Raw genomic sequence first — 26775 nt, forward strand, 5'->3', positions numbered from 1 at the left:
TTTTTCCCCACATTATTCTGTAAAATATAAACATTGCATTAATTAGGCTGTTACGAAAAAAAAAAAAAAAAAAGAAGGACTTTTTGTCAGCAAAGATTTGAAAGGAGAAGGAAACGGAAGAAGCACTAAAGAAAAACAAACACCCTTATGCTATTTCGAGCTCCCAATGGGCTCTATGCACGGCGTTATTTCCGGTGAAGGATTAAGGATGCTCGATAACTTCCGCCGATCATAGAGTCCAATGCAATACCGAGAATTTATATTGAATTTTATACTCCATGGTTATACTAATGAAACGTTAGTCACAAAAACAGATAAAACAGACACCCCTCGTTGTGTTTATGCTTCTTTTTAAAATTATATTAAATAAACATAACTATATATAAAATTACATCTAAACGTATGTAGGCTACGTTTCGTTTCAAAGACGGGAGGACAGTAAATATTGAAGACTCTGCCATAATCCCGTTTTCTCCGGTTTTCCTCCGCTTTAATCTACACAACCGGAAATGGACGAGCATCCTTACGTCAAATGCGGAACTTATGCGTGCATATAGCCCATAGAGTGACAACAAAAATAAGATCCGATTAGAAACCATGCTGCACCACTGACAAATTCATTCTTCATAATCCACGAGTCTGTTGTGCGCTCACATTTGGTGTGCGGCTGTTGTCGAACACAATTCTTAAAGAGGATGATTCCCAAAAAAACATTGGCAACAAACTGAAAACATGATGAAATAACAAAGTCTCATCCCAAGAAGTCATACAACTCACGTCTTGGGACGTCTTTTGACCATATACGTCAACATCCGCCTTTTTAGGGTACCCTTAAATGACGATCCCGGGCCGCCATACAACTGACGCTTTAGGGGTAGGTTTAGGTCTGGGGTAGGGTTAGGATCCGATAACGTCAGCTATAACCGACGTTTAAGGGTACCCTAAAAAGGTGGATGTTGACGTATGGTCAAAAGACGTCCCAACACGTCAGTTGTATGACGTCTTGGGAAATAGTTTGAAAAAACATTGTGTAAACAACATACTTTCAATATCCTCCAGACAGATGCATTACTTTTTCCCCCCCTAGAAATGATCAAATGAGACAGAACTTTATTACAGATATATATTATTCTATAAATTCATTTTTAAGATATTTCAAGCAAATACAGTGTCCCTAAAAATGATTTGAAGCCTTATGACTTAAAAAAATAAATGTTGCAAAGATAAAGAGATTGCTTAGTTCTGATAAAAGCTCATAATTCGTTTACAGATTTATACAGGCATTACCAAATCCTTTTTAGGGCTACTGTACATTTTTCAGCATCACAATATACCGCACCTTTGTCTTTCTTCTCTTTTTCCCAGATTTAAGTTCCTTTGCGCTTTTCAAAATGGCACTGAATGTTTCTGTGGACATGCGTGTTGACACTTGGATTTTAATTGGAGATAGTTTAGCTGTCAAGGAGATGATAATCAGAAGGAAAATTATTAACAATCTCATTATAGCAACCTGTCACCCACTACCAGCACATGTCCAGACTTTTATCAAGTCTCCTGAATCCATAAACGCCATATAGTTTGTGTGAGGAACAGATCTAAATTGAAGTCATTAATTTGCAATAGCGTTCCTCTCCAATGTGGCACTCATGAGAAAGAACCCAGCTAACAAAAATATGTTCTAAGACTATGAAAACATTATTTCTGAATGCTCTCTGGATTATGTGAACATTAAGGGAACATTTCATTTTGCAAGTATTACAAGAATGTTACTTTTGAATGTTCTCTGAAACAAACTAACATGTGAAACTGTTTGACGAACATTCCATGAATGATGTAAGACAATAGTGCTGATGTTTTGAGAACATTATTAAAGACCAGAAAAAAAATTATATTATTGTTTAGGGAAATGTTACCAGATGTTAGGGATATAGAACATTCTAGGAAGATAAAGTAATTAGTAGACCTATTTACTTTTTAAAAATGGCATCCTCAGAATTCACTGATTGAATATGTTCAGGTCATGTTATTCACTAGACACAAGCAATCAGACGAAACTTTTTTTGTCACTAGCTCTTACTGTTCAAAAGGTATTCCCTATTTCAGGCCTTCTCCACATGGTTTTTCCTTCTGCGTAAAAAAAAAAAAAAAAATCCTGTCCACATGAAAATGCAGAAACACGCTATCAAGCGCGTTGGCCAATCAGAAGCCTAACAAAAAGTTATTACAGGTTCCGGTAGGCGGATAACAGCGCAGCACGGGTGCACACTCTGACAGCAAAAGGCAAAAACCCCGGTTTTACTGTCTACACGACAACACTGTAACCGGCGTTTCAGAAAATCCTCACCCTAGTAGGGGTTTTCAAAAATGTTCGGTTTCAGTGTCCTGATACTGATACCGTGTGGACGAGAAAAAAAAAATCACGGTTATAAAAATGCCAGTGTCAGTGTGGACAAGGTCTTAGACTACTGGTCGTATCCCAGTACCTGTGTGACTTGTCATAGACACAAACAGAGAGAAGTAGCTCCAGCTACAATGTTCATTCGCAAGACGCATGCAGTTCTGTTTATTAACCACTAGAGCGCAAAAAGTTACGGACTGAATCCCTCTGATGGTCCTCGGTCACTTCTGACCGAATAATTTTTTGTTTTGAATTTTTAAAAATCACAGCTTCATCGGATGGTTATGATGCTTGGTGACTTTTTTGGCATTTGGTATGTGAATACAAAAAAAAATTGAGGTCATGATCCGAGCATGCTAAGTGGTCGTAAAAAAAATAGTCACACTCGTGGTCTTTAGTCAGAAATGACCGACCCATAGGAAATGAAAGGGAAATTTACAAAAAAAAAAAAATTCTCTGAATTTTTGTTTGTACAATCTACAAATCGGCCACGATTCTTAAAAGAAATATACCGCAGTAAAGGGGTGACACTCTACAAAATCAAGAGTGCAAAAAATTTACACCCACCCACACACACATACAAACAAATACACTTTTATATGCATACACACCAATAAATTCAGACTACAAAAAATCTGTTTTGAATTTTTAAAATCACAGCTTCATCTGAATGTTACTAAACTTGGTGACATTTCTGGCATTAGGTATGCGAACACACAAAAAAAATTGAGTTCATGATCATGATAAGTGGTCGTAAAAAAATTAGTCACGATTTTGGTCTTTGGTCAAAAATGACCCCTATAGGAAATTAATGGGAAATTGACAAAAACACAAAAATTCACAATTTTTTTTTTTTTTTTTACAATTTTTTTTATAAGAAACAGTTTTTGAGATTGTTTCAATGATATATTCAAATCCACCAAAAAAAAAAAAAATGTGTTCATAAACAGCTGGGGAATTCACATGCCTTTCCATAGAGAGCTGTACATGTCATCTTGTGGTTACACCATGATTCTACGCTTTATATATAGAAATATATATATATATATATATATATATATATATATATTTCCATTGAAAAAATAGACCATAAATATTGCATAAATATTAATAAATTCAATCAAATTGTCTCAAAATACTAAATTAAAAAGAATAAATGTTATAGAACAAAAATAAATTGCATTGGTTTTACTGGGATGGAAGAAGTTTCATTTTTAGTCCTCCGGTCACTTCTGACCGGGAAGGCCCAGGACGTGACTCATAAAGGAAGACCATTAGAGGGTTAAGTATGTAATTAGTTAATATTACTCAGTACTTAGAGTAAGTACAATGTAACTACATCACCTAAAATCTTTTCACGAGGTCACCTATTGAGTCTTATTTCTATCACATTAAAGTTCACACCTGTTTGTCTCTCTCTCAGGGCCTCTAAAAGCACTTTCCCACCATCCTCTCCAATGTGATTCTCACCAAGATCCAGTTCGGTCAGGTGACTGGAGAACTGAACTAGACTGAAAGACATTTATAGACATTTGATGCGTTATAGGATCAATTGTTCTGACATATGGTAAAAGTATTCACTCATTGTGGCCAATCCAAACTACCATCTAACAAAACAATTAATACAAACACATGTTGAGAAACAGTAACAGCTGTAAACGATTCCAATTGCAAAGTCAGAAGGTATTTTAATCAGTGTTAATTAAGAATATTCGGTGAGTCGCCAAAGAAATCAGTTTCTGGTTCACTTATAATGTTAGCCAACGTTGTTTTGCGCCAAAAACAATCATAGTTTAGTTGTTCATGATCATTTGCCGCCCTCTCTCTGGTCCTTCCTGTTGTACCGAAAGCGAAGTAGCAGCGTGTAGCTTTAGGCATATCTTTTATGGTCAAAAATATATCATCTGTGTTGACAACTCCAGTTGCCAAGAAAAGACAGATGACATTTTGAACAATATCAACTATATATATAAAGTCAAACACTCACATGCAAAGGAGCTCCAAGAATTGATTTGGTCCCTCCTTTCCTGAGTGATCAATGGAGTTATCAAACATGTGCAGCTTCTCTAGCCACGGACCCTCTGCAGCACCAGGACCGCTCTTTGTTTTTTCTCTTTTCTTCTTCGTCTTCTTTCCTAACCACAACAAACATGTCATCCACAGCTGAGACTAATCTGACAAATTTACATCAAATTTACATGACTCACAACCACCTCCCATTCATCAAGAGATGCAATTCATTTTTATAATAACACAGTGCATAAACAAGAAAATAGAATTAAACTGGGAAACTAGATTAATTAACTCTAACTGAGAGGCCTGTACATTTTAACACACAGTGTCCCTTTGTTCTCTTGTTGGCCAACAGGGTGTGAGACCAGATTCACTCATTACCACAAGCCACAAGTTCAGTTATGGCCTCCCTTTGTCAACATGATCGATTTATGTGTGTTAAAACATTAATTTATAAGTGCCCCTGCATGTGTGTGGTAATGTGTGTGAAGCTATGGAGCTACTAGTCCCAAAATGTGTTTTTTAAATGTTTATTTAAATACCATGCAACCTATGTAAATGGCAGAAATCATCATAGAAATTGGGAGAACCCACCAGGAAGACTGCACCAAATATTAAAAGTAACATTTGTTAAGAATTAATAATATTCTAACTTCCAAAACACCAATACAAATGTACTGTAACATGAATGATTTTCACAGCTAGTCTGGTTTGTTCAGAGACTATTGTTTCATTCGTTTGTTCCTGTATTCTCAGTGTGTTTAGTTCCTATTTCCTTGATTGTCATGATTTCTATAGCAGTGTGCGAAATCACCCCCTATACCCTCATTCACTACTTCCTACATTACTCCATTAATATAGTTCACTTGAAGGAGTGAACGAAAACGACTGAGCCGCTTTTGCATAGTTTGTGCTTGCTGTTTAATAATTAATTGAAACTTAACAAACTGGCAGCTGTTAGTAATGAAAAGATTCTGTTGTGGAAACTAGCATACATAAATCTTAATCAAACAATTTAATAATGAATAAATCATTAAAGGAACACTTCACCCATTTCAACATTAATCTTTATTGAAAGTGGATCATATGTGTAGTCGAAATGTAAAAGAATTTTTGAATTTGGTGCCCTCATTTGTATGTAAGACAACTCCCACAATGCACCACACTGCACAGCTCCGCAAGCCACACCCACTAATCCAGAACAGCGCAAACAGAGAAATCACTCTTCCGTCTACCAGGCTAACGTTAACTGTCACCAGAGTTTGAAATTCATTTCACACAAAATTTCTAGTTGATTAATATTGAGGCGAGCAAGACGAGGGGCGTGTAAGTTTCAGAACTGAAAACGTCCTTGTTAGTCCAATAAAAGCTTTTATTGACACCAGCCTCAACAAACGACTCGTTTTTCAAAGTGGGGAACTATGACGTCAAAGAGGATAAAACACAACCCCCGCAGGAGAAAATCAACGCCTACCTCAACACGGCCGGTTTAACCCCGCCCACCGATTCACGCATTACACGCATAGCTAAAATAACATAGGCCAACCTTGTGATGACAAACCGAATCAATCTACCGAGCAATACAAAATATTGTGCAGTGCCTGGTTGTGGAAGAAGACAGTCGCTGCATTAGCTTCCTTTGGATTCCAGTAGGACTGCATTGATAAACTTTATTTTTAATGACGTTCCATCTGATGAGGTAAAACATTGTCCGTCTATTCGCTTCATTTCACTGAGGATTGTTTTGTAAACCAGACTAGATTTGCAGACCGATTAAGCGTAAAGAACGGTGCTGTGCCGTCTATATTTGATCTAACAGGGATTGTGCAACACACGGACTCTGGGTCGAACATGTATGGGCGAATTCGGTTGCCATTTTACAACATTGGACGTTTTCAAAACAATTTCCCCCAAATGCATCGACAGGTGAGTTGAAACTCATTATAATATGCAAAACTGTTATCCACTCACAGCAGTGGGCGTTTACTTCCAAGTCTTCAGTGCGAGACGCCCATAAAAACCAAGCGTTTTTCAGCTAGGCTAACTAGGGTACAAAATAGCCTATTACTTATTCATTTTGATGTTTTTGAATGCAAAAACCAAACGAACGTCATAAGTTGACATCAGACAACAATATAATAAAATTTAAAAAGCCAGTTCATGACCCCTTTAATGCAAATGGGTCAAGTGTCCATTTAATTTATTCCTATATTACTTCATATATGACAGCGGTTTGGAAAATGGATGGATAAAATGTTCAGCGGCAAGCGCCATATTTTGAATATACGCAGGAATAAATTTGGCACGACCCAGTGCATTGTGGGTATTCTCTAACCATTGAATGTACATCACTCATTGCGGTGCATTATGGGATTGAATGAGTGTACTCAATAACGTCCACTATGGTTCTGGACACCACTACAAATGGTTGTCCCCTCAAATAGAACCCTTTACAGGGTGATTTCGGACACAGTCTGTTCTCATGTTCCCTAAGTTCTTGTTCAGTTAGTTCACATCCTATGTATCCATGCTCTCTCACCCAATATATTTATAGTTTCTTCTGTTTTCTTTGCATGTTGTCTATGCATTTATGTAAAGCTGGTGTGTTTTTTTTTTCTTTGAATTATCTTCTTGGATTATCTTTCATGTGAATCGCTGCAATTAGACCCTTATCATTATATCAATATTGTCATGAGACACAAATGGGAAAGAAATGGTCCCCAATCCCTCAGAAAGAGCCACGATTCTTCATGCATTACTTCATTTTGCAAGATGTAAACACTGGTCCAGAAACACTTCCTGTTTCAGTTTGTAACTGTTTTCTTTATTTCACATGTAAAGAAAACATTTTAAAGATGTTTGTTTAACTTTTTGATTCAGTTTTATATGTTCTGTTGGTTGTATTTTATCCCAGCTTTTATGTAGTGTTAAAAAAAACTGAAACAGGAAGTGCTTCTGGACCAGTGTTGTTTACATCTTGTGAAATGGTCTATACAGAAAGCCACAAAAATAAGTTGCTTTGATTAAAAGAGTTCAATGTATCTGCCTAGGACTATGTAAGAGCATATGTGTCAATACCGTTATGTTATTCCCTTTTTCTCCTCCACATTGTCTGTGGATCTGTTGTGTTATTAAGATGCTGTAACAGAAGTCCTAAGCGAGGATATTTGTTCAGGTGGTATCAATAGGGGTTTTGTGATGTTTAACAAAGGGAAACCAAGACCCTTCAGAGCTCTTAGTGATAACCCTGTGAATATGAGGACACAGTTTAGCTAGGTTTTGGTTTTATTATTTAAGGCTGTATGAATAGGTTTATGTTTGGACATAGCTAAATAATATAATATATATATCTCAGGCTTTATGAGGCTCCTGGTGTGGTTTTTCGAGGAAGAGAAAACAACTCCGTAGTTCAGAAAATTAGTAGTACCTTTGTTCTTTGCTTTCTTTTGCTTGGAAGATATATTGCTCATTTGGGAGATCAACTCTGTCTCGCCTGAAAGGAGGAAACCAGTGAATGACATCGCTTTGCACAAAATGAGGTTACTTTACACGCTTTAATACTGGTAAGTTGAGAAAAAAGAATGATGAGGAGATGATTCTAATAACTTAGTTACTTGACACATTCCATTGCATAACATTACACACTGCATGTATATATCCCACTCGTGCAGAACTCTGAGGTTTAGAAAAACAGAAACCTTAAGGGAGAAGTCTTATCTTGATCTTTTACGACCAATTGACACTGCACCAACAGATGTCATCTAATGCGAACAATCACCAGAATATAGTCTGTCACTTCTCAGACATTCCACCCCTGACAGAATGTGTGTTGGTCGATGTCTGTCATCTGTACTATTGATAGAATGAATTAAGTGAAAGTTGATAAACTCACATACACACCTGTGATGGATGTGGTCCTGTTTTGGATCTCTGCCATTTTTTGGCTGTTTTCAGCAACCGGTCTCAGCAGCTCAATGGCACCCTCACATTGCAGCTCATTACCATTGATGTAGAGCTCCCTAAAGGCGAGGGTCAACAAATTAATGCATTTAGGACTAATGGTAAGCTTACTTTACTTACTGACTGATTCATTAAATGAAAAAAAAAAAAAATTAAACTAGATTCTGTTATGTGCTAAATTTGTCTTTGTTCAATACACATACAAGGCTCCTGTTGATGAAAGTCCCATCACAACTAGTTTTTATTTGCTTAAGACAGTGATAATTATGATGATTTGACACATTTTAAAAAGAAGCCAATCGAAGAGTTAACGCATCACTTGTTAATGTTTCTTGAGCTATAAAAGCCCAAAACCATGTCAACTGAATCTATTCTTCATTCTTGGTTGATGAAATCAATTAGTTATGATAGTCTACTCAGTTTTCATCTGAAAAGAGCTTCAACTGAACCCTTGTAGAGTACAATGCATTTTTTTTCCCCTCTGGAGCTTGCAATTTTCCATGCCTGGAAAAAGCTGTTTAATGAACATTTCTTTTTATGAACATTTCTTCTTTGAAACGTGTTGATTTTCAAGTGTCTTATTCTCCAAAAGGCATACCCAGGGCCCAGTTTTTCAAAAGTAATCCACTAGGATTTTGGATAAAATCTTGAAAATTGGTTTTTCAAAAGAAAAAATGGATTACATAATTGGATTAGATCACGTGATCCAATCTTGGTTTTGATCCGGATAAAACCTTTAGTTTGGGTTTTTCGGAACTTTTTTGTAGGATTTGGATCACTCTGAACCAATAAATCTGGATTAAACTGATCCCACCAGGGCCCGGTTTTTCAAAGGGTTTAATCCGGATAAAATTGATCCAAATTTAGTAACCCTTTTTTTTACGATCCGTGATCACGTAATCCATCTTACTTTTGAGCCAGTTTTTCAAAGCATCATCGGATTGGAAAAATCTGATCTGGATAGGGAATTTTCAGGATCACCAAATCTGGATAACTAGTGCTCAAACAGGATAGGAAATCACAATGTAGAACTATGTAAAGAGCAACAGGTAGACAAAACAAGTAACAACCACTGTACATTGAGGATATTTATAACAAGTTTCTAATATAGATGTATTGAATTAAAAAAAAAGACTTAATGTCAAATACTCCAAAAAATGCAAAAAATGGCAATCACTGATTTTTGAAATCCAAAACAAATCCAAATCAGAAATAGTGTCTAACTATTGCGTCCCTTGTTGCACGTCCTTTTTGCTTGTTCTGGCAGAGGAACAACTGACTCTGCAGCAAACCAAGGCCAGACTTGACATCCGCCTCCTAAAGGCTACGCTCAGACAAGCTGGTCTCTCCACATCAGATGAGGAAGTCTGAAATTATTGTGGAGTATTTGACATTAAGTCTTTTTTTTTAAATTCAATACATCTATTTGAAACTTGTTATAAATATCCTCAATGTACAGTGTTTGTTACTTGTTTTGTCTACCTGTTGCTCTTTAAATAGTTCTACATTGTGATTTCCTATCCTGTTTGAGCACTGGTTATCCAGATTTGGTGATCCTGAAAAGTTCCTATACAGATCAGATTGATCCAATTCTATGTTGCTTTAAAAAACTGGCTCAAAAGTAAGCTGGATTATGGATCGCAAAAAAAAAAAAAAAAGGATTACTAAATCCGGATCAATTTTATCCAGATTAAACCTTTTGAAAAACCAGGCCCTGGATGTTCAAGAGGTTTGAGATGACTTCTTACTTCTGTCAGACTGCAAATATCAACTTTGTGGACATACACATTCATATCCATTTCATTTTGTCCTCGTTGGTACTTCTTTTAGGTGAGTATTGAAGCTGGATAAAGTGGATAGAGTTAGAAGGTCTACATGCCTTTGTGTGATGGATAGCATGGGTGGATTTAATCAGTGCCCTTCCTGCTTCAGTATTGAACACCTCATGGAAATGCTGGATATGTTTGCATGAGCTGCAATTCTGCACTGCAATCAAGTAATGCAATGTATTTATATAGCACGATTACTTCAAAGCAAGTAGCTTTACAGCAGCTTTTAATTAAACACGAGAAAACAATGTCAGTGTCTCTTTCAATTATAATTGCAACTTAAATTTCTACTATAAAGCAGCTCACCAGAATGTTCATTTTTTACTTGCGGATGTCTGACCTCGATTGACTAAACAGAAGAAATTAACCGGAAAAGAAAGCGGAGCCTCAGCGATGTTACCAGTTGGAGTGAACTTTTCCAGAAAGTTTGCTTTGGCAAGCTGTTTTAAAACTTAAAAAACTTGATGTCATACTAGATGTCAAGATGTCACTAGATGAAAAGAGGTCACACTAGTTTGATGTTTGAATTGGCTTGAAGTATATTGGGGCCTTCAGTGTGACACCTCCCATTCAAATCAAGCCGGTTAGTGTAGTGCCATCTTTACTGAACTTGTGGTGCAGGCTATTGCTACTCTAGTGCAATCCAGGCACCAAGTTTGGTTAGCTCAATCTCCCTTGCCTAAGGCCTTTTGGAACGACTTGAGATGGCATCTGCTAGTGCAAGGTTGAATCTTTGGACCAGTGTTACAAGAGATCCTGGACCAATGCATTTCAGTCTCATTTCAAGACTCATTTCCACAACAGTGCTTCTTGCCAGCATTTGAGTTCTCACTTAAGGTCATTTCCCAATCTCATTCTTTTATCTCTTCTTCAATCATTTTCTGTTTTTCTCAAAACATGGCAGAAATGCCAAAAATATATCTTAAAAAATTATATTTGAGTGGACAACATGCAATCCTACATCATATCCCTGCCAGCATTTTTGAAAAAAAAGTTGCCTCAAGTTTCACAGCCCCCAGAATATGTTGTTGTACACATATCTGGACATGCATTTTATCAACATTTTTATCAACACTTGCATGTGGGAAAGTCTCATAAAAAAAACATTTAAAGCAAAAAGCTGAGGAAAAATGCATGAAAATTGCTTCGCAATCCCATATCTGGTCCGTTTGTCAACATTTAATTTGGTAACATTCAGTAACATTTTGATTTATATGCTGTTTAATGTTGATGATCAAGATTATGTAATCATTCATAAGATAGATCCCCCCTACTGTATAATAGTGAAAACACAAAAAGTCAGAAAATTCTGTTGGAGTGTCAAAATAGCTTTTCTTCTACTGTAACTCTAAACCCCTGTGGCTCAGTAATATGTCATCAGCTGAAGCTCACATTCATGAATTAATATGTGATGAAATATTTAAGCAGAAGTTAATGGATCCCAGGAGTCACAGCAGAGAGTCACAGGTTAATGGGAAACACAAGCATCAGTGGTCATAACAGTCGCGTACCTCACAGAACTGTTGGTGAGAAGTGAAGCTAGCAGAGTTCCGCTCCATGAGCCCAAACCACAATAACATAAACTCAAGGAAAATATTTGACTGGTCTCCACACCTCCACTAAGCAAACCTTTCAGTCCTTCCTGTCCCATGCTGAGAGAGAAACAAGCAGACAGAGCAAAGGTTAATTTTTAAACCTTTTAAAAAACACATTGAAGATGACTTTTAAAAAAAATGAAATAGGAAATATTACACACTAAAACCATTGAAAAAAAAAGGCTAAAACATTTACTGTAGCTCAAACACTGAATAGCATTGAAAGGTTCCATTCACACAGAACATGTTTTCGTGTTTAAAAACGTGAGACACAGGGTGGTGAAATGGGTAAAATAGAAACATCAAACGTGTTTTTTTTATCAAACACACCTCCCTGTAATTTTCAAGCAATGCTGAAGACATGGGGTGGTTCTCGGGTCCTAGTCTTTCCTTGTATAGTAGTTCAGAGGCTTGTAGACTCAACATTACTCAACATTAAACAATAGAATTAGACGGTCTAGTATGTGCGCATGTCTCATAAATGTTTCTGGCAGCTGCGGTCACGGCGCAAAATTACTATTCAAATTATCATTTGAAAAATACTTTAAATTAAAAAGCTTAACTGACTTCCTATTAATGCAGTACAAGTAATCACAACCAGCTGATTCATTTTCTGATAATTCTTTTGTGTACATTTGGATTGTAGGTGATTGGAGGATGCGATGGATAGACTTGATGCATCCTTCAAAATAAGCCAAATGAAGGAATGCAGAATAAAGAAATGCCTTCAAAGGCACCCTTAAAATTGAGATGGCCTCAAATAGGGCGCTATTTGAGGGGACGGCCATTTGCAGTGGTGTCCGAAACCACAGTGGACATTTTGGAGATCACTCATTCAATCCCACATTGCATCACAATAACGAATGTACAGCCGATGTACGCTCAACAGCTGTCGGAATTCGCTCATTCACATTTTCATCAAGTAAACAGTATTAACGTAGGGAATAGTGAATGAGGGTTTAGGGGGCGATTTCGGATTCAGCCAAGCACTAAGTTAAAGTTAAAGCAACCATAAGATTTTTCAGGTGTGTTTATTAGGGATGGAGATAAATTCTGTAGGACTCTGAGGATCAGGGGCGGCTCGCCCATAGAGGGCGCTGGGGCGCCGCCCTCCCTCCGACCTGTCTGTCTGTTTTTTAATGTATATTATAATTTATCATTTTGAAAAATAATCTGTGTTAATTATATGCTAATAATGGTTTTACTTTGAAAAGTGTTTTGAACTCACCAGAATGATATTTGCATTCACTTTTGTTACTTTTATCATGTTGGTGTAGTAGTATAGCCAATAGGCTGTCTTCTCAGGGCGCCAGTTCGCTCAGCCCCACAGTGCTGGAATTTAAGCCAATGGTTCCCCGGTTGCTATGCAAAAAAGTTTATATTTCGCCAATCAGCGTCGTCAAATTTTATGGTTTGGGGGCGCTGAAAATATCGCCCACAGTATCAGATTATGGGAGTGCACCGTGCACGCGCACCACGGGACATTTTTTTTTTTTTACCTCAGATGAGAGCAGAATGGCAGCGCCAGTGACGTCGAGTGGAAATAATGTAAAGTTAGTCGTGGGAATTGACCTGTCTGTCTCTGTCACTCACTCACTCACTCACTCACTCACTCACTAACACACACATAAACACTGTTTCACGCACATTTGATATTAAAGTAGTTATAGGAATATTAATACCTGTGTGTTTGCTTTGTTTTTTGATGTTTTTAAGTTCTGAGCTAGATTACTGTGTTTCATACTAGTTAAAATCAACTTTCTTCACATACTTGGGTGTTACCCTCAAGAATATTGTCCCACCCTCTCTTTCAAAGCCTTTTCTCTCTCTCTTTCTCTAGTATCAACACATTGTTATCCATTATCTAATTGTCAATTTGTCAAAAATATGTAGTCTACAGCTGGGGACTGATTAAACTAGATTGTTGTATTACCTATTATTTTTTGAATTATAATTTATCAATATTATGCGTTTGCACTTTTTCTGTCAGCACACAGAGCATAATAAACATGCAACTTGTTCATTATCATTAACTGTCAAACTGTTATTATTATTATTGTATTATTTGACCATTGGTATTGACTGGTTTAAGTTATTTTATTGGTATAGGTAAGGGCATGGCCTAAGGCCTAAAATGCACCAGAATGCAGGAAATCACATCTACTAAATTAAAAAAATTTTTGGGGGGGACCCCCAGACCCCCCTCTTATTCAGCCCCCCCTTCAATATTTTTCACCAGCCGCCACTGCTGAGGATTTAAGTTGCACATCTCTGATGAACACTGTCATTGACAATCTGGAATGACAAAGCGTATTTGAGGACATTTACACAATGCACTTACCGTGTATAGTCCAGGCAGAGTGTGGTGAGGTAGCTGATGCCTGAAGCCTTCCCCAATCTTTCCAGAGACCATTCAGTCAGTTTGCAATCAAGCAGCTCTAGTGATCTGAAGGGATAAACTGTCCTCCCCCTTTTCTCCAAAAGAAGACACTGCCAGAACAAACAGACAATTTTCCATGTGGTAAATTTGCAATCATGGATTTTACAATTACTATTGAGTCAACTGAACATTACAACAATGCCCTGACAACCACCCATAACACTTTAGCGTTGTGAAAGTGAGTTTTGCGCAGGCAGACAACACTCACTTTTTCTTCAGAATATACAGGGGTTGGACAATGAAACTGAAACACTGGCCAATGTTGGAGGTTTCACATCTATATGCCTGGCGGCCAATCTTCAGAGTGAAGCACGGGTGGATCAGTGATGGTTTGAGCTCCAATATCATGACAATCCTGATTGTATTTGATGGACACGACACTGCCGAGGACTACCAAACCCTTCAGGAGGATCATGAGCACCTGATGCTCAAACCGTGTATCAGCATGATCATGCACCAACACACACAGCAAGACTTGTGACAGAAGGGTTTGATGAAGATGAAAGTGACGTTGAACATCTCCCATGGTCTGACAGTCACCAGATCTGAATATTATTGAGGTGTTTTGGAGGAGCGAGTCCACCAGCATCATATAGTGACCTGGACACTGTTCTGGAAGAGGAACGGCTCATAATCCCTCTGGTCACTGTGAAGGACTTCTATCTGTCAATTGGTGCTGTATTTGGATGCAAAATGAGGCCCTCACCATTCTAACAAATTATTGTGTAGTAAAACCAGGTGTTTCAGTTTTTTTTTGTCCAACCCCTGTACAAATTTGGTTAAAATAATACTTTAATACTTTATATAGTGCTACTTCTTTTAATATACAACTGATTATTATACAACATAATAACACAATTTCCACCACAGTCCAAGAGATTAAAAGCTAATTTGTGCACTCACTGCTATGCAGTTGGGAAGATGTCACTCAAACTGGTTTACTAAAATAAATAGCTTAGTTTTAACAGAGATCAAAGCTGCAGTTCTTGTCAAAGCTGCTGTGTGTAATCTCTTTCTAACTGTGAGAAAGAGTAATTCCATTGAGATATCACTCTTACCCTACATATAAAGCTCCCCTTGAACATCATTCCATAGATTAGTGATGATCTAAAGCAGAAAAAAAAATCTTCCAGAATCTCATCAACATCTTAAAAAATGAGGACCTCTTATAGAAGTACGTATTGTTATAACCGTCTGACCGGCACATATAAATCTGTGTATGTGCCAAATTTATATGTCAGGGTTGTCCTGACAGCGTTTAAGAGCAGAACTTCAATTGCATGCTTCTCCACCATATTGTTTTCCTTACATTCTTTGTCTGCAGGTCTGGAAAAATATGGTAGTGATTTTAGCAGCATCAAAGCTGTTCTGGAAGTAAATCTCACCCTTTAATAGGACAGATTGTTCCGATTTATATGAGCTAAAGTGTGAACATGTTGCGCCTAGAAGGGAATAAAAGTGGGTTGGGAACACAGGATAGTAAATGTCTTAAGTAGACGTAATATGAAAACATCTAAACTAAGTCTTCAAGTTCTAAGTTGGAACTAAAATCTAAAGGACAATGACACAGCCTGATCTACATTATATGCTAGGCAAGCCTTCAGACCCAAAGCAAGGATGAAAAATTGTATGACAATGAATATTGGCTTTAACCTAAGTGTTTGTTAATAGGACTACCAGCCCGTTCTCATCCTTTAACGTCATATAGAATGCTATATGCAAAAACGGCACAATACTACTAACATGGCACCCTATATCGTTAATATAACACGCGAACCCAAGACGTTATAAATCCTTTAGCGTGAATATGACACGCACACCCTACCCCACACCTAAACTTAGCCCTCACAGCGCGTGTTATATTAACGATAACGGGTGCCATGTGCGTAGTATAGCGCCGTTTTTGCATATAGCGTTCTATATGACGTTAAAGGATGAGAATGCGTTGGGACTACATACTGTATCAGTTCTGAAAAAAAAAAATCTCTCAGGTTTCTCTCAGGTTTCTTTCATGTTCCTACAGAAGTTACAAGTCTTAAATTACTGGAAAAATAATTAAAAGTTTTGGCAGTAGCCGAGTAAATCCCTGATTTTAATTAGGCTTTAGCCTCAGAGGTGTTGTGGTTCTTGTTGAAAACACAAGCCAGTAGTTGACTGCCAATGGCCTCTCAAACTAGAAAAACACCAGTGATAATGAGACCTGTTTTTCTAAATCCAAAAGAGAACAGATGTGTATCTAAAACAAAACAACAGTTAACAATTCCAGTTGCTTCTGATTCATGCAAAATTGGTAATTTGGCAATCAAACATGGCAATTTGGTGTGTGGAACACAAAAGGAGACATTTTAAATAATATACCGATTTCTCTTTGCTATACAGTTGCAATGAAAGGGGACTGGGGCTTTCAAGCTTGAAAAGGAATGCAACAGCATCACAAAAGCATCACAGAAGTGATACATAAGACTTATACTTAATTATGTTTAATTTTTCATTTCGAATGTTTCATTTTTCACTTCGATAATGATGTGGAAATGCATGGACAAAAAGAATGTGATTAATGAAAAGGGAGAGAGAGAAAGCAAGTACATTTACCATGTGGAGCCAAAATGTTTCGCAACAAAATGCCGAGATGACAGAAAACATTCAGAGCTCTGGAACCTGAAATTGTTGTGTAATTCAAAACTCTTTCCAGAGCTAAACTGATCTGGTGTTAAGATAAAATGTTAACAGTTATGGCTCATTACCATTTACTGCTGAAATAAAAGACACATATCTTACTGTGAGTGATGTGACCAAACAAGCATTTTTTTTGTTTGTTTGGGTTTTTTTTTTTTTTTTGCACAGAAAGGTTTGGTTTGAATTGCATCAGGCTTGGTTTCTGTGAAGGACCCTTTCCCTCTCTTGTGTTGTGGAACAAGCATCCAACAAGACTGAATGATTTCCATAACTGCCCATCACATAACGTCTCATGTTACGACTGTAACCCTATTTCCCTGAGTAGGGAAAGAGACGATGCGTCGATGATGCATTGGGAACGCCCCTTGTGTGACTGCGTTTGAAGCACATGTGTCAACTAGTCCAATGGCGAGAATGAGTGTCACGGGTGAGTGACGTCATGGTCAGGAAAGGATAAAAGCACATCCGGTCTAGCACAGGGATGTAGGTAGCATGGCAAGGTGAAGCATCGTCTAGTTCCCTACTGAAGCAACTAGGGTTACAGTGGTAACCTGAGACAATCCCTTTTGAGGGAACTCACAATGCGTTGATGATACTTTGGGAACGAGAATAGCTGAACACTATACAGCCAAGAACCTGTCGTGTTAAACTGTCATGACATGAGAACTCTGGACTCTGGTGTATCCATGTCTAGGACATAAAATCTGACAAATGTAAGAGGCAAAGGCCAGTCAGCTGCATCACAAACTTCTTGAATGGACACCCCTGAAATTAGGGCCTTGGAGGCTGCCATACCCCTAGTAGAATGGACTCTTTTTTTTTTTTTTTTTTTTTAACCTTTATTTATCCAGGTAAAATGTTTGAGAACCACTTCTCATTTACAAACATGACCTGGCCAAGAGGCTACAGGAAAAAATAAGAACATAATGTACAGCTGTACATAGTCAAACACATAACACTTAGAACAAGCAGCTAAATAAAAATAAAAAAGACAACAAAGAGGAAAAAGAAAACGAATAGAGTGCTTAAATAAGTGTGTAAATATGGTTCATGATTGTCAGCAGGAACAAGAGTCAACTATGTAATTTTCGAGGTTTTGCTTAAAGGTGGAGATTGGGATCAGAGATGTAAGTTTCAGGGTATTTTGTAGTATGTTCCAGTCGTGTACTGATGCAAAGCGGAAGGCATTATGTCCAAAGGTTGTAGAAGTAGGGGGGATACTAAATTTAATCAAATTACTTGATCTTGTGTGATAGGTGTTATGAGCGGCATGAAGTAGGGATGACAAATAGAGAGGTGCCTTGCCCAGAATTGTCTTATATATGAAGAGAAACCAATGATGGAGTCGCCGGGTATGAAGGGAGGGCCAACCCACCAGTTTATACAGGTCGCAGTGATGAGTGTGATAGGGTGCATTAGTGGCAAAACGGATGGCTGAATGATGGATTGTGTCAAGTTTTTTTAGAGCTGTGTTTGGTGCCATTTTGTAGATAATGTCGCCGTAATCCAAGATTGGCAGTACTGTCGTCTTTACGAGGGTGCATTTGGAAGCATGGGTAAAGGAGGCTTTATTACGAAAAAGAAAAGCTAGTCTAGCTTTGACTTTTGTTTGAAGGTTATTGATGTGTTTAATGAATGACAGGGATGAATCCAACCAGATACCAAGATATTTATATTCCTTGACATACTCCAGAACCGTACCGTTCATGCAGGTGATTGTAGGTGGAGTTTCTGTAACCTGTTTTCGGCTAAAAAGGATACATTTTGTCTTACTGGTGTTAATACGGAGGTGGAGACTGTCAAAGAACTGCTCTAAATAGGTGAAGCTAAGTTTAAGACTGGAAGCCGCAGAATTGGGAGAGGAACCAACTGAGTACAAAATGGTATCATCTGCATAAAGATGAATCCGAGAGGTACCAACAGCTCTGGCTATATCATTGATGTAGATAGAAAAAAGGATTGGACCCAGGATGGAGCCTTGAGGCACACCTTTAGAGACAGTAAGTGGGTCTGACATTATGTTGTCAACCTTCAATTGCTGGACACGGTTGGTGAGATAATTAGCAAACCAGTCACAGCTAGAGGAGGACAGACCAATACTCGAAAGCTTATGTAAGAGGATCCTATGGTCGACAGAGTCAAAGGCCTTTGCGAGGTCTATAAAGGTGGCAATACAGACCTGCTTGCTGTCTAATGCTGTGATTACATCATCAAGGACCTTTGTGGTGGCTGTTATGCACCCATGGCCCGTCCGAAAACCAGATTGCATGTCAAATAATATATGATTTTTATCCAGGAAATCATTTAACTGTTTTTGTACGAGCTTCTCCAGAACTTTGGCAAGGCATGGTAGAATGGAAATTGGGCGGTAACAATTTGGGTCAAGTTCAGAACCCCCTTTGAAGAGGGGAAAAATTGCAGCTGATTTCCAATCAATAGGGAACTCAGAGAGCTGTAGGGACATGTTGAATAGTCTAGTGACGGGAGCGGCAATAATGCGGGATGCTGCTTTTAAGAACATGGGATCAAGACCATCAAGACCAGCAGATTTCTTTGTGTTCAGCTTGGTGAGTTCATCCAGGACTTCAGAGGTGGAAAGAGGCATAAAAGAGAAGCCCCTCTTGTCTGATGGAGAACGTTGAGCATCTGCATTGGTTGTAGCTGAAGTGTCCATTGGGACAGGATTCGGGTTTGACATTGAAACTGTATGGGTTGCATTGATAAAGTGATGGTTCAGAAGTGAAGCCATCTGAGACTTCTCGGTAATGATAATGTCATTAAATAACATAGACACTGGTAAATGAGGGGAGATAACTTTATTCTCCATTACCCTGACTGTTTTCCAGAATGCCCTAGCATCAGTGCCACATGTGCTGAGTGTCTCTTTAAAATGCGAGATTTTGGCATTTCTGATAGCCTGTGTTGCTTTATTTCTGCATTGACGGAAGCCCAGCCAGTCTACTGGAGATTGGTTAGAGCGGGCCTTTTTCCAGAGGGCGTTTTTGCGACGAATAATCTCAGCTAGTTCATTGGAGAACCAGGGACTGTATCGATTTTTATCCTAATTTTTTTCAGAGGGGCATGCTTACTCATAATCAGACTGAAAGTGTTTTTAAAAAAAGACCATGCCTCTTCCAAGTGAGGCAAGGAATTAATTCTATCCCAGGGCACAGCCACGACATCTTGGAGAAAGGCTTCCATATCCAGTTTTTTCAAAGTGCGCTTGGTTACAATTACTGGGGGCCTTTTAAATGAAAGGCCAGACCGTATACATGCAATAGCGCAATGATCACTTATTTGACTGAACACTCCTGTTTGATAATTAGATGGATTGTTAGTCAAAATAAGGTCAATCAGAGTGGATGATGCGGGAGATTTATAATTAGGTCTGGTGGGCTCTGATATCATCTGAGTAAGGTTTAAAGCATCAAGCTGTTGCAAAACTGTATTTGGGGGATTGAACATGTCCCAGTTCAGATCACCCATCAGGACAAACTCAGAGGATATATAAGGAGCTAAGAGTTGACTAAAGGCTGTGAGTGCAGAAGCTGGAGCTGAAGGTGCTCTATAGCAAACAGCAACAGAGATTGAGAAAGTAGTTGAAAGCCGAAGCTTTAGTACCAGTAGTTCAAGTTGTTTAGGAAGTGACTTAGAAAGAACAACAGTACATTGCAGATGATCTTTAACATACATAGCTACACCACCACCCCTGGTAACCCTATCCTGACGAAACACATTATAGCCTGGTATGCATATGTCAAGATTAGAGTTCCCTTTTTTAAGCCAGGTTTCAGAGACAGCAAGAACATCAGGATTAGCTGTGTGCACCAATGTTTTTAAAGTGTCAAAATGCTTAGAATTCAGCAGACTGCAGATATTTACATGTAAAAAACCCAATGATTTACGGTCACAAAATTCACCAAATGACAGCTGGGCAGTAACTGAGTTAGCTGGGCCAGGATTTGGATGAACATTACCAGAGATAAATAACATGAGAATAATTAACATACGTCTAAAAGCAACACCAGAACAAATCCATTGCTTGTCTTTTACAAAGGGCAGAGCTAGTAACAAGTTAGAGTCAAACAGTTCCTGCAGAAGCACAATTGAAAAATATGGAAGGGTTCGAAATACCTGGGTGACAGAAAGTCCAACAGATTTAGTAATCCAATAGGATGTGACATCTCTTGATTGAAGAATGAAGTCTAATGTTCCCCGACAGTGCAATGCTGTAGGAGAGCCTAGAGTGCGTTTACCAACAGGCCCGGGGTCCTGGTACTGTACATGCAGCAAAAGGGTGAATGACAAAATCCAGAGAACCAGTAGGATTTTTAGAAAGTAATACATGATTCTTTAGTAGTGTAGCACAGACTTCAATGCGTGCAGGAGACAAGCCTGATGCGTGATGGAGTAGGTGGAGTTGGCCAAGATCCTCTTGAAAACAAATAGGTAGGCCTCAGACCAGGTGGAATAGGCCGAGAACCTCTCAGAATAGCTGTAGCCAGATACCATAGGCTTTAGTGTTTGCTGGAGGCGAACAACAATGCAGCTGGAGATAGCAGCTGTGTTGTTATCTTGCTGTAAATCCTGTTTTAAGAAACCGTCACAGATCTAGGCTGAAGACAAGCCACACTGCAGAAGATCCTTGGGTTGTAGTATGAAGATAGGCCTCAAACCAAATAATAGGCCAAGAGCTCACAAGCTCACAAATACAACAGGGTAGGTTAAATGAAGGCACTGTCTGGATTATTTCAGTGAAAGGTGTTTTAAAAACCTTTAAAAGAGCTAAAAATGGACAGGCAAAGAGCAGACAGAAGGACATGCAGCCATCTTGGAAAGGGGGCGGAGCCAACCCGATGATATTGGACTCTATTAGCCTCAACTATCCACGTTCTAACCGTCTGCTTAGATGGAAGAAGGCCTTTCTTAGGGTGCTCAAAGCATACCAATAATTGATCAGACTTTCTCCTCTGGGTAGATCTGTAGACATAAGTATCCAGTGCTCTGACTGGACAGATGAGATTCAGTTTCTCCTGGTCTAAATCTTTGAAGGGAGGAGGACAGAACGTCTGCAGTACGATAGGCTGTGGTACATTGGTTGGAACCTTAGGTACATAACCGGGTTCAGGATAGAGGAACGCTTTGACCATCTTGGGTGTAAACAAGGCAAGAAGGAGATACCGACTTCTTTAGTGAGGAAATGGCTAGAAGGACCACAGTTTTGAGGGTCAGATTTTTTTCTGAAACAGACTCAAGAAGCTCAAAGGACCTTATAGAACAAGAGCCAGATCCAAAGCTAGAATTCTGGTATCAACTGCAGGCCTCAGCAAGCGATCGGGGGAAATCCATACGGATGTAGCCCCAGCCAGACCAAAGTGGAAAACCAAAGTGGAAAGTGCATTGTATCCTGAGACGCGAACAGATTCACCTGTGCCTGGCCATAAACTCCCCAAATGTGCTCCACCATCTCGGTGTAGATCCTCCATTTCCCGGTCCTTAGCCCCTGTCTCGACAGGATGTCTGCTCCTATATTCTGATGTCCCGGAGGGAGAGGAACTTCCCCAGGGACCACAAGACAATCTGGTGCGCCAGTTTGCACAGTGGATGGGAACGCAGACCCCCTTTATGATTTACATAGAAGACCACCAACATGTTGTTGGTGTAAACAAGCATGTCATCGATGGCCCCTCAGGTCTGGAAGGAAATGTCTCAACACACTGAAGATGGCTATCATCTCCAGGCAGTTTATGTGCCACAAAAGATGATGACTCCTCCAAAGACCCTGAGCAGAGCGGCCTTCTATTACCGCTCCCCATCCCGTGAGAGAAGCATTTGTCGAGACCCACTGTTGAGAACACTGGACCCTGTGATAGGAACCAAGGGTTCCTCCATATAACCAAGGCACGGAGGCACCGCCTTGTTGTCTTGATTGTACAGAGTGGGTTCTCCCTTGGGGAAAACCCCTTGGTCTTGAGCCACCAGTAGAGGGGCCTCATGTTCAGCAGGTCAAACTGTATAATGTTGGACACAGCTGCCATCAGACCCAACAGCCTTTGAAAGCCACAGGGAACCCGAGCCACAGGGAACGCTCACTTGAACTCTCTCCTTGAAGAGTGACAAGCGAGAGCGGAGCATGCGAAGCGGCAGCCACTCGCAATGCTCACAATCAGCCTCCTCGAAGAGTGACAAAGCATGCTTCACTCCCAAACACATCACACAAAGTTTGTGTGTATCTTCTCCACCTGTGATGTAACAAGGGCAAGGAGAAGCTCACAACTTGTAAGACTGTTTGGACGCCATAATATCTTAGATTGACCTGTATATATATATCGTGACAGACAACAATAAATAAAACAGACAGTTTGTAACACAGAGCGTTTGCTGAGGCACAGTAGCTATAGCGCCGTTCTAAACCGGATTTGCTTTTATCCTTTCCTGGTCATGACGTCACCTGCCCATGACGCTCATTCTCGCCATTGGACTAGTTGACACAAGTGCTTCATCGATGCATCACACGAGTTCTCTTGAAAGGGAACTAGGATCTATAGTAAAGTGGGATCAGTGCTCACCAGCTCAACTATATCTTTTGGCTTCAGAGACAGACTCCAGATGTGGAATTCTTGTGCATGTGTGTAACGCTCATTTCGTATAGCCATTAACAGAGGCTGAAGGCTGGGCAGAATAGCATCTGAGGGCCTGCAATCTGGAAAGGACAGCGTTATCTACAGGGAAGGGAGAGGAACAGACAGGAACAGTGAGTGAGAAGGAGATGCATGCAGTAGACATTTTTTAATAAAAAATGTATATAAAGGAAGTCTGGGAACACATCGTCTTTACCCTCGCCATTTCCCTTTAGGGGCTCCGTAGCCTTTTATTATTATTATTGTAACATACACCTAAGCTGAATTCCAACTGAATTATTGTAATACAAAAAAAAAAACATTTCTAATGATTGTAAAGAACAAAAATCAATGTAAAGTGAAACTGTCAGGGTCTTGGCCTGTGCGTATGGTTAAACCTAGTTCTTGTCGTCAATTTGATTGTTTCTAGCTCTAGTATATCCTTTTGCTTTTATCCTTCCAGTGTTTAGGTATGGGGAAATGAAGCCTCGTGAAGCACTGGGGGAGTCTCGAAAACAGCGCCATCTTGTGGCAGGTCAAATTTATAGCAGCCATGTTTATGAGCAGCTGAGTGCGCAGTCGTTGTTCCATTAAGCACAAATTAAACCCTGACAACGCTAAATGTTCAGTTTTCTGATCATATAATTAACACATTAAAGTGTGTCAATAAATTAAATGTAACAATTATATTAAAACTAATTATAAAAATACCAACAGAGTTGCTTGTCTTGATGCATGTCTATGGTTTCTATCCTGTTTATGTGTCATACATATGATCATGTAGCATAGGATATGCTTATTTATATTTAAAAAAAATATTAGTAAATGGACTTAAACTTCCAAAACCCTAGTGGTGGGTTCAAACACTCCGACACTCAAAGTGAAGCATTCACGTGACTGGAAATAATGTGAGGCTTCGTTTTTCGTTGATCACGTATTTCTCTGAAAACAATACGCGCTCCGCCGCACGGAGCTTCATGAGAAATTGCGCAGCGCAGGCTATTCGATCACTAAAGTCTTGTTCGAGTTAGATTTTCTCTTTTGATTTCGACTTATTATAAGTATCTAGTTCCCTGTAAGTTTCTTGTTTTTTCATTTTTTATTGCAAGTTCAGTCATTTCAAAAACTTCGTTTTCTTTTATTTTGCGTCTCATTGTTCTGTCTCAGTCGTTATTTTTATATATTATATTTAATTACTAACTGTTTATCTTGTTCATTGTGAGTCTTGTTTGTCCCTGCATCCTGAGATTTCCTGACCACACTGACCCTCACTGACTGTCTAGCCTTATCAATCAAACCTCCTAATTCACTTATAATTTTCCACAACTTATGTTGTCAGATGTTTTTGGTCACTAAAATTTATTGGAAATATATATTTTTGCAGTGTTTCGTCAGCGACAGCAGAACAATACCAACATCATAAAATAAACATGTTACGTTAGGCCTATAACGTTATACGTTAGATGTCTATCCCTCACAGCCTCACTTTCATTATTAAAAATCAAGATTTTCAACGTTTATTAAGGTTTCCCTCCCTACCTTTTTGAGATGTTGCTGTTTGTCGATGTGGTGAATGATGTCCTGTTTGAGTACTGCACTGGGACAGCTGGCATTCTCCATGCAGTGATGCTCATATCTTGTCCAGAGCGCGCGGAGCTGCAGCACCACTGCATCGTCGACGGCACTCGACCCTCCAGACTGAGCCTTTCGCATTATGATTAAGAAATTAATTTATTCAAAGCATTTAATTTGTTAATGTCAAAGTTTTTTCCAACGAGTTAAACGCGAATTCAAACATATTTATCGGCATGTTATCAACTTTGTTTTGGAAAGTGATAGCGTTCTCCAGTCCAGAGCGCTCGGTTGCCGTAGCAGCAAATCCAAACAACACGCTGCTAGATCCTCCCTATCACCCCTCGCCCATTTGGAATAGGCCTACTTTGTTTAGGAAGAAACATGGGAACAAGTCACTCTTTATAATAAGTAAAATTGTATCTGGTCTTTTGTTCGTTTACTAGACGAGGAAGGTAATTTTATGAATCACAGAACTTTCTGTGAAAAGTATAATTTTCAATGCGATTATAAACTTTAAGCTTTTGGTTTTGGAACTGTATTCCAAAGGCCTTTGCTCTGTGCAGTGCCAAATGTAACTGAAGCTATTCATACCATCTTTAAAAATAAATGGACTGGGTTTTGTCATGAGGTTTCCTAACAAATAAATAAGATTTTTACCAACATAAATTTTAAATCAAGCTAGTAGAAATAATTGGACTCAAAAATGTTCCCAAGAGTTATATTAATAAATTAAGAAGTAGCCTATTCCTTTCCTATACCTCTCAAAGCTAAGGAACGATATCTACCCATCCAACTTGATAGGCCTAGATCTAACGCTGATCACAATAACTGCACTTTCTGTGATTCTAAATTTGAACAAGAGTACGTTTGTTTTATGACTGTATAATTTGTAGAACCTTTTTGATTGTACAAGTGGCTTAAAATTACACATAATTTGATTTGTTCATTTTCGAAAAATTACATAACCTTTGGTATAATAATGGAAGATGTACACATACTAAATAATATTTTCATTTTTGGGAAATTGTATATTCATAAATGTAAGTGCCTTAAAATATTAGTTTCTGTTTTTCAAGAAAGAATTTTGGATTTACCGTAAATCATTAAGAATGTTAAAATCGAAAAGTGGAAGAAGACTAGGCCTATGGTTTATTGAAGAAACTATTAGAAGACCTAGATGTACAATTCATTTCTTTCTCTCTTTCTTATAATTTTTGGTTTAATTTCTACAGAGTTGTGCTCTGTTCTTTAGGAATTTATGTGATTTTTGCCTTATTGTAATTGTATTTGCTTGCATTAGCCTAATAAAAAAAAATAATAATCCTCCCTCACACAAAATACCGTTTACGGTCACAGATACAAATGAACACTAACGAGGTGAGGACAGGTGACACAGATGATGACGATGAACAGGTGGGTAATGAGAGAGTGAGTTCAGGCGTGGAGACACGAGGGATTCTGGGAAGTGTAGTGAAGACGAAGACAGGATGGTGCAGATGAGGACTGTGACAAACGTGTTTCCGGCCACAAAGCTCTTTTTTTGTTTAATCTGTCTAGAACGTTTGAAAAGTAACTGACACTATACTGGAACTTCAAACAGGATGGGTTCTGTGGACAGATGAAACAAAAAAAAAAAGCTTTTTTGGCAGCAAACACTGAAGATGGGTTT

The 26775-nt window shown here is 38.7% G+C and overlaps 1 protein-coding gene across 2 annotated transcripts; it reads right to left on the reverse strand.

Annotated features, from left to right (window-relative positions):
- Positions 1 to 415: 415 nt before the first annotated feature.
- LOC120473899 (uncharacterized) lies at positions 416 to 26079 on the reverse strand. Of its 2 annotated transcripts, XM_039663956.2 has the most exons (10): positions 25071 to 26079; positions 23481 to 23633; positions 14137 to 14285; positions 11712 to 11852; positions 8312 to 8430; positions 7839 to 7904; positions 4386 to 4533; positions 3803 to 3909; positions 1340 to 1455; positions 416 to 1083 (listed from the first exon to the last, which is right to left on the reverse strand). In XM_039663956.2, exons 1-10 carry the CDS (start codon positions 25242 to 25244, stop codon positions 1069 to 1071), a joined length of 1188 nt encoding a protein of 395 aa, XP_039519890.2. In that variant the 5' UTR covers positions 25245 to 26079; the 3' UTR covers positions 416 to 1068. The 2 variants fall into 2 exon arrangements, with proteins under 2 accessions (XP_039519890.2, XP_039519889.2); XM_039663955.2 differs by having other exon boundaries at positions 416 to 1455.
- Positions 26080 to 26775: the final 696 nt, after the last annotated feature.

This window comes from Pimephales promelas, chromosome 10 (assembly GCF_988280905.1).
Source record: "Pimephales promelas chromosome 10, fPimPro1.hap1.1, whole genome shotgun sequence".
NCBI classification, from domain to species: Eukaryota; Metazoa; Chordata; class Actinopteri; order Cypriniformes; family Leuciscidae; genus Pimephales; species Pimephales promelas.

Coding starts and splice junctions, on each gene's coding strand:
- LOC120473899 (XM_039663955.2), bottom strand. CDS start 25,244: ATGCGAAAGGCTCAGTCTGGAGGGTCGAGTGCCGTCGACGATGCAGTG. Junction 8,431..11,711: donor CTCACCAACAGTTCTGTGAG/GTACGCGACTGT, acceptor CCTCGCCTTTAG/GGAGCTCTACATCAATGGTA. Junction 1,456..3,802: donor CCTGAGAGAGAGACAAACAG/GTGTGAACTTTA, acceptor TCTCCTTGACAG/CTAAACTATCTCCAATTAAA.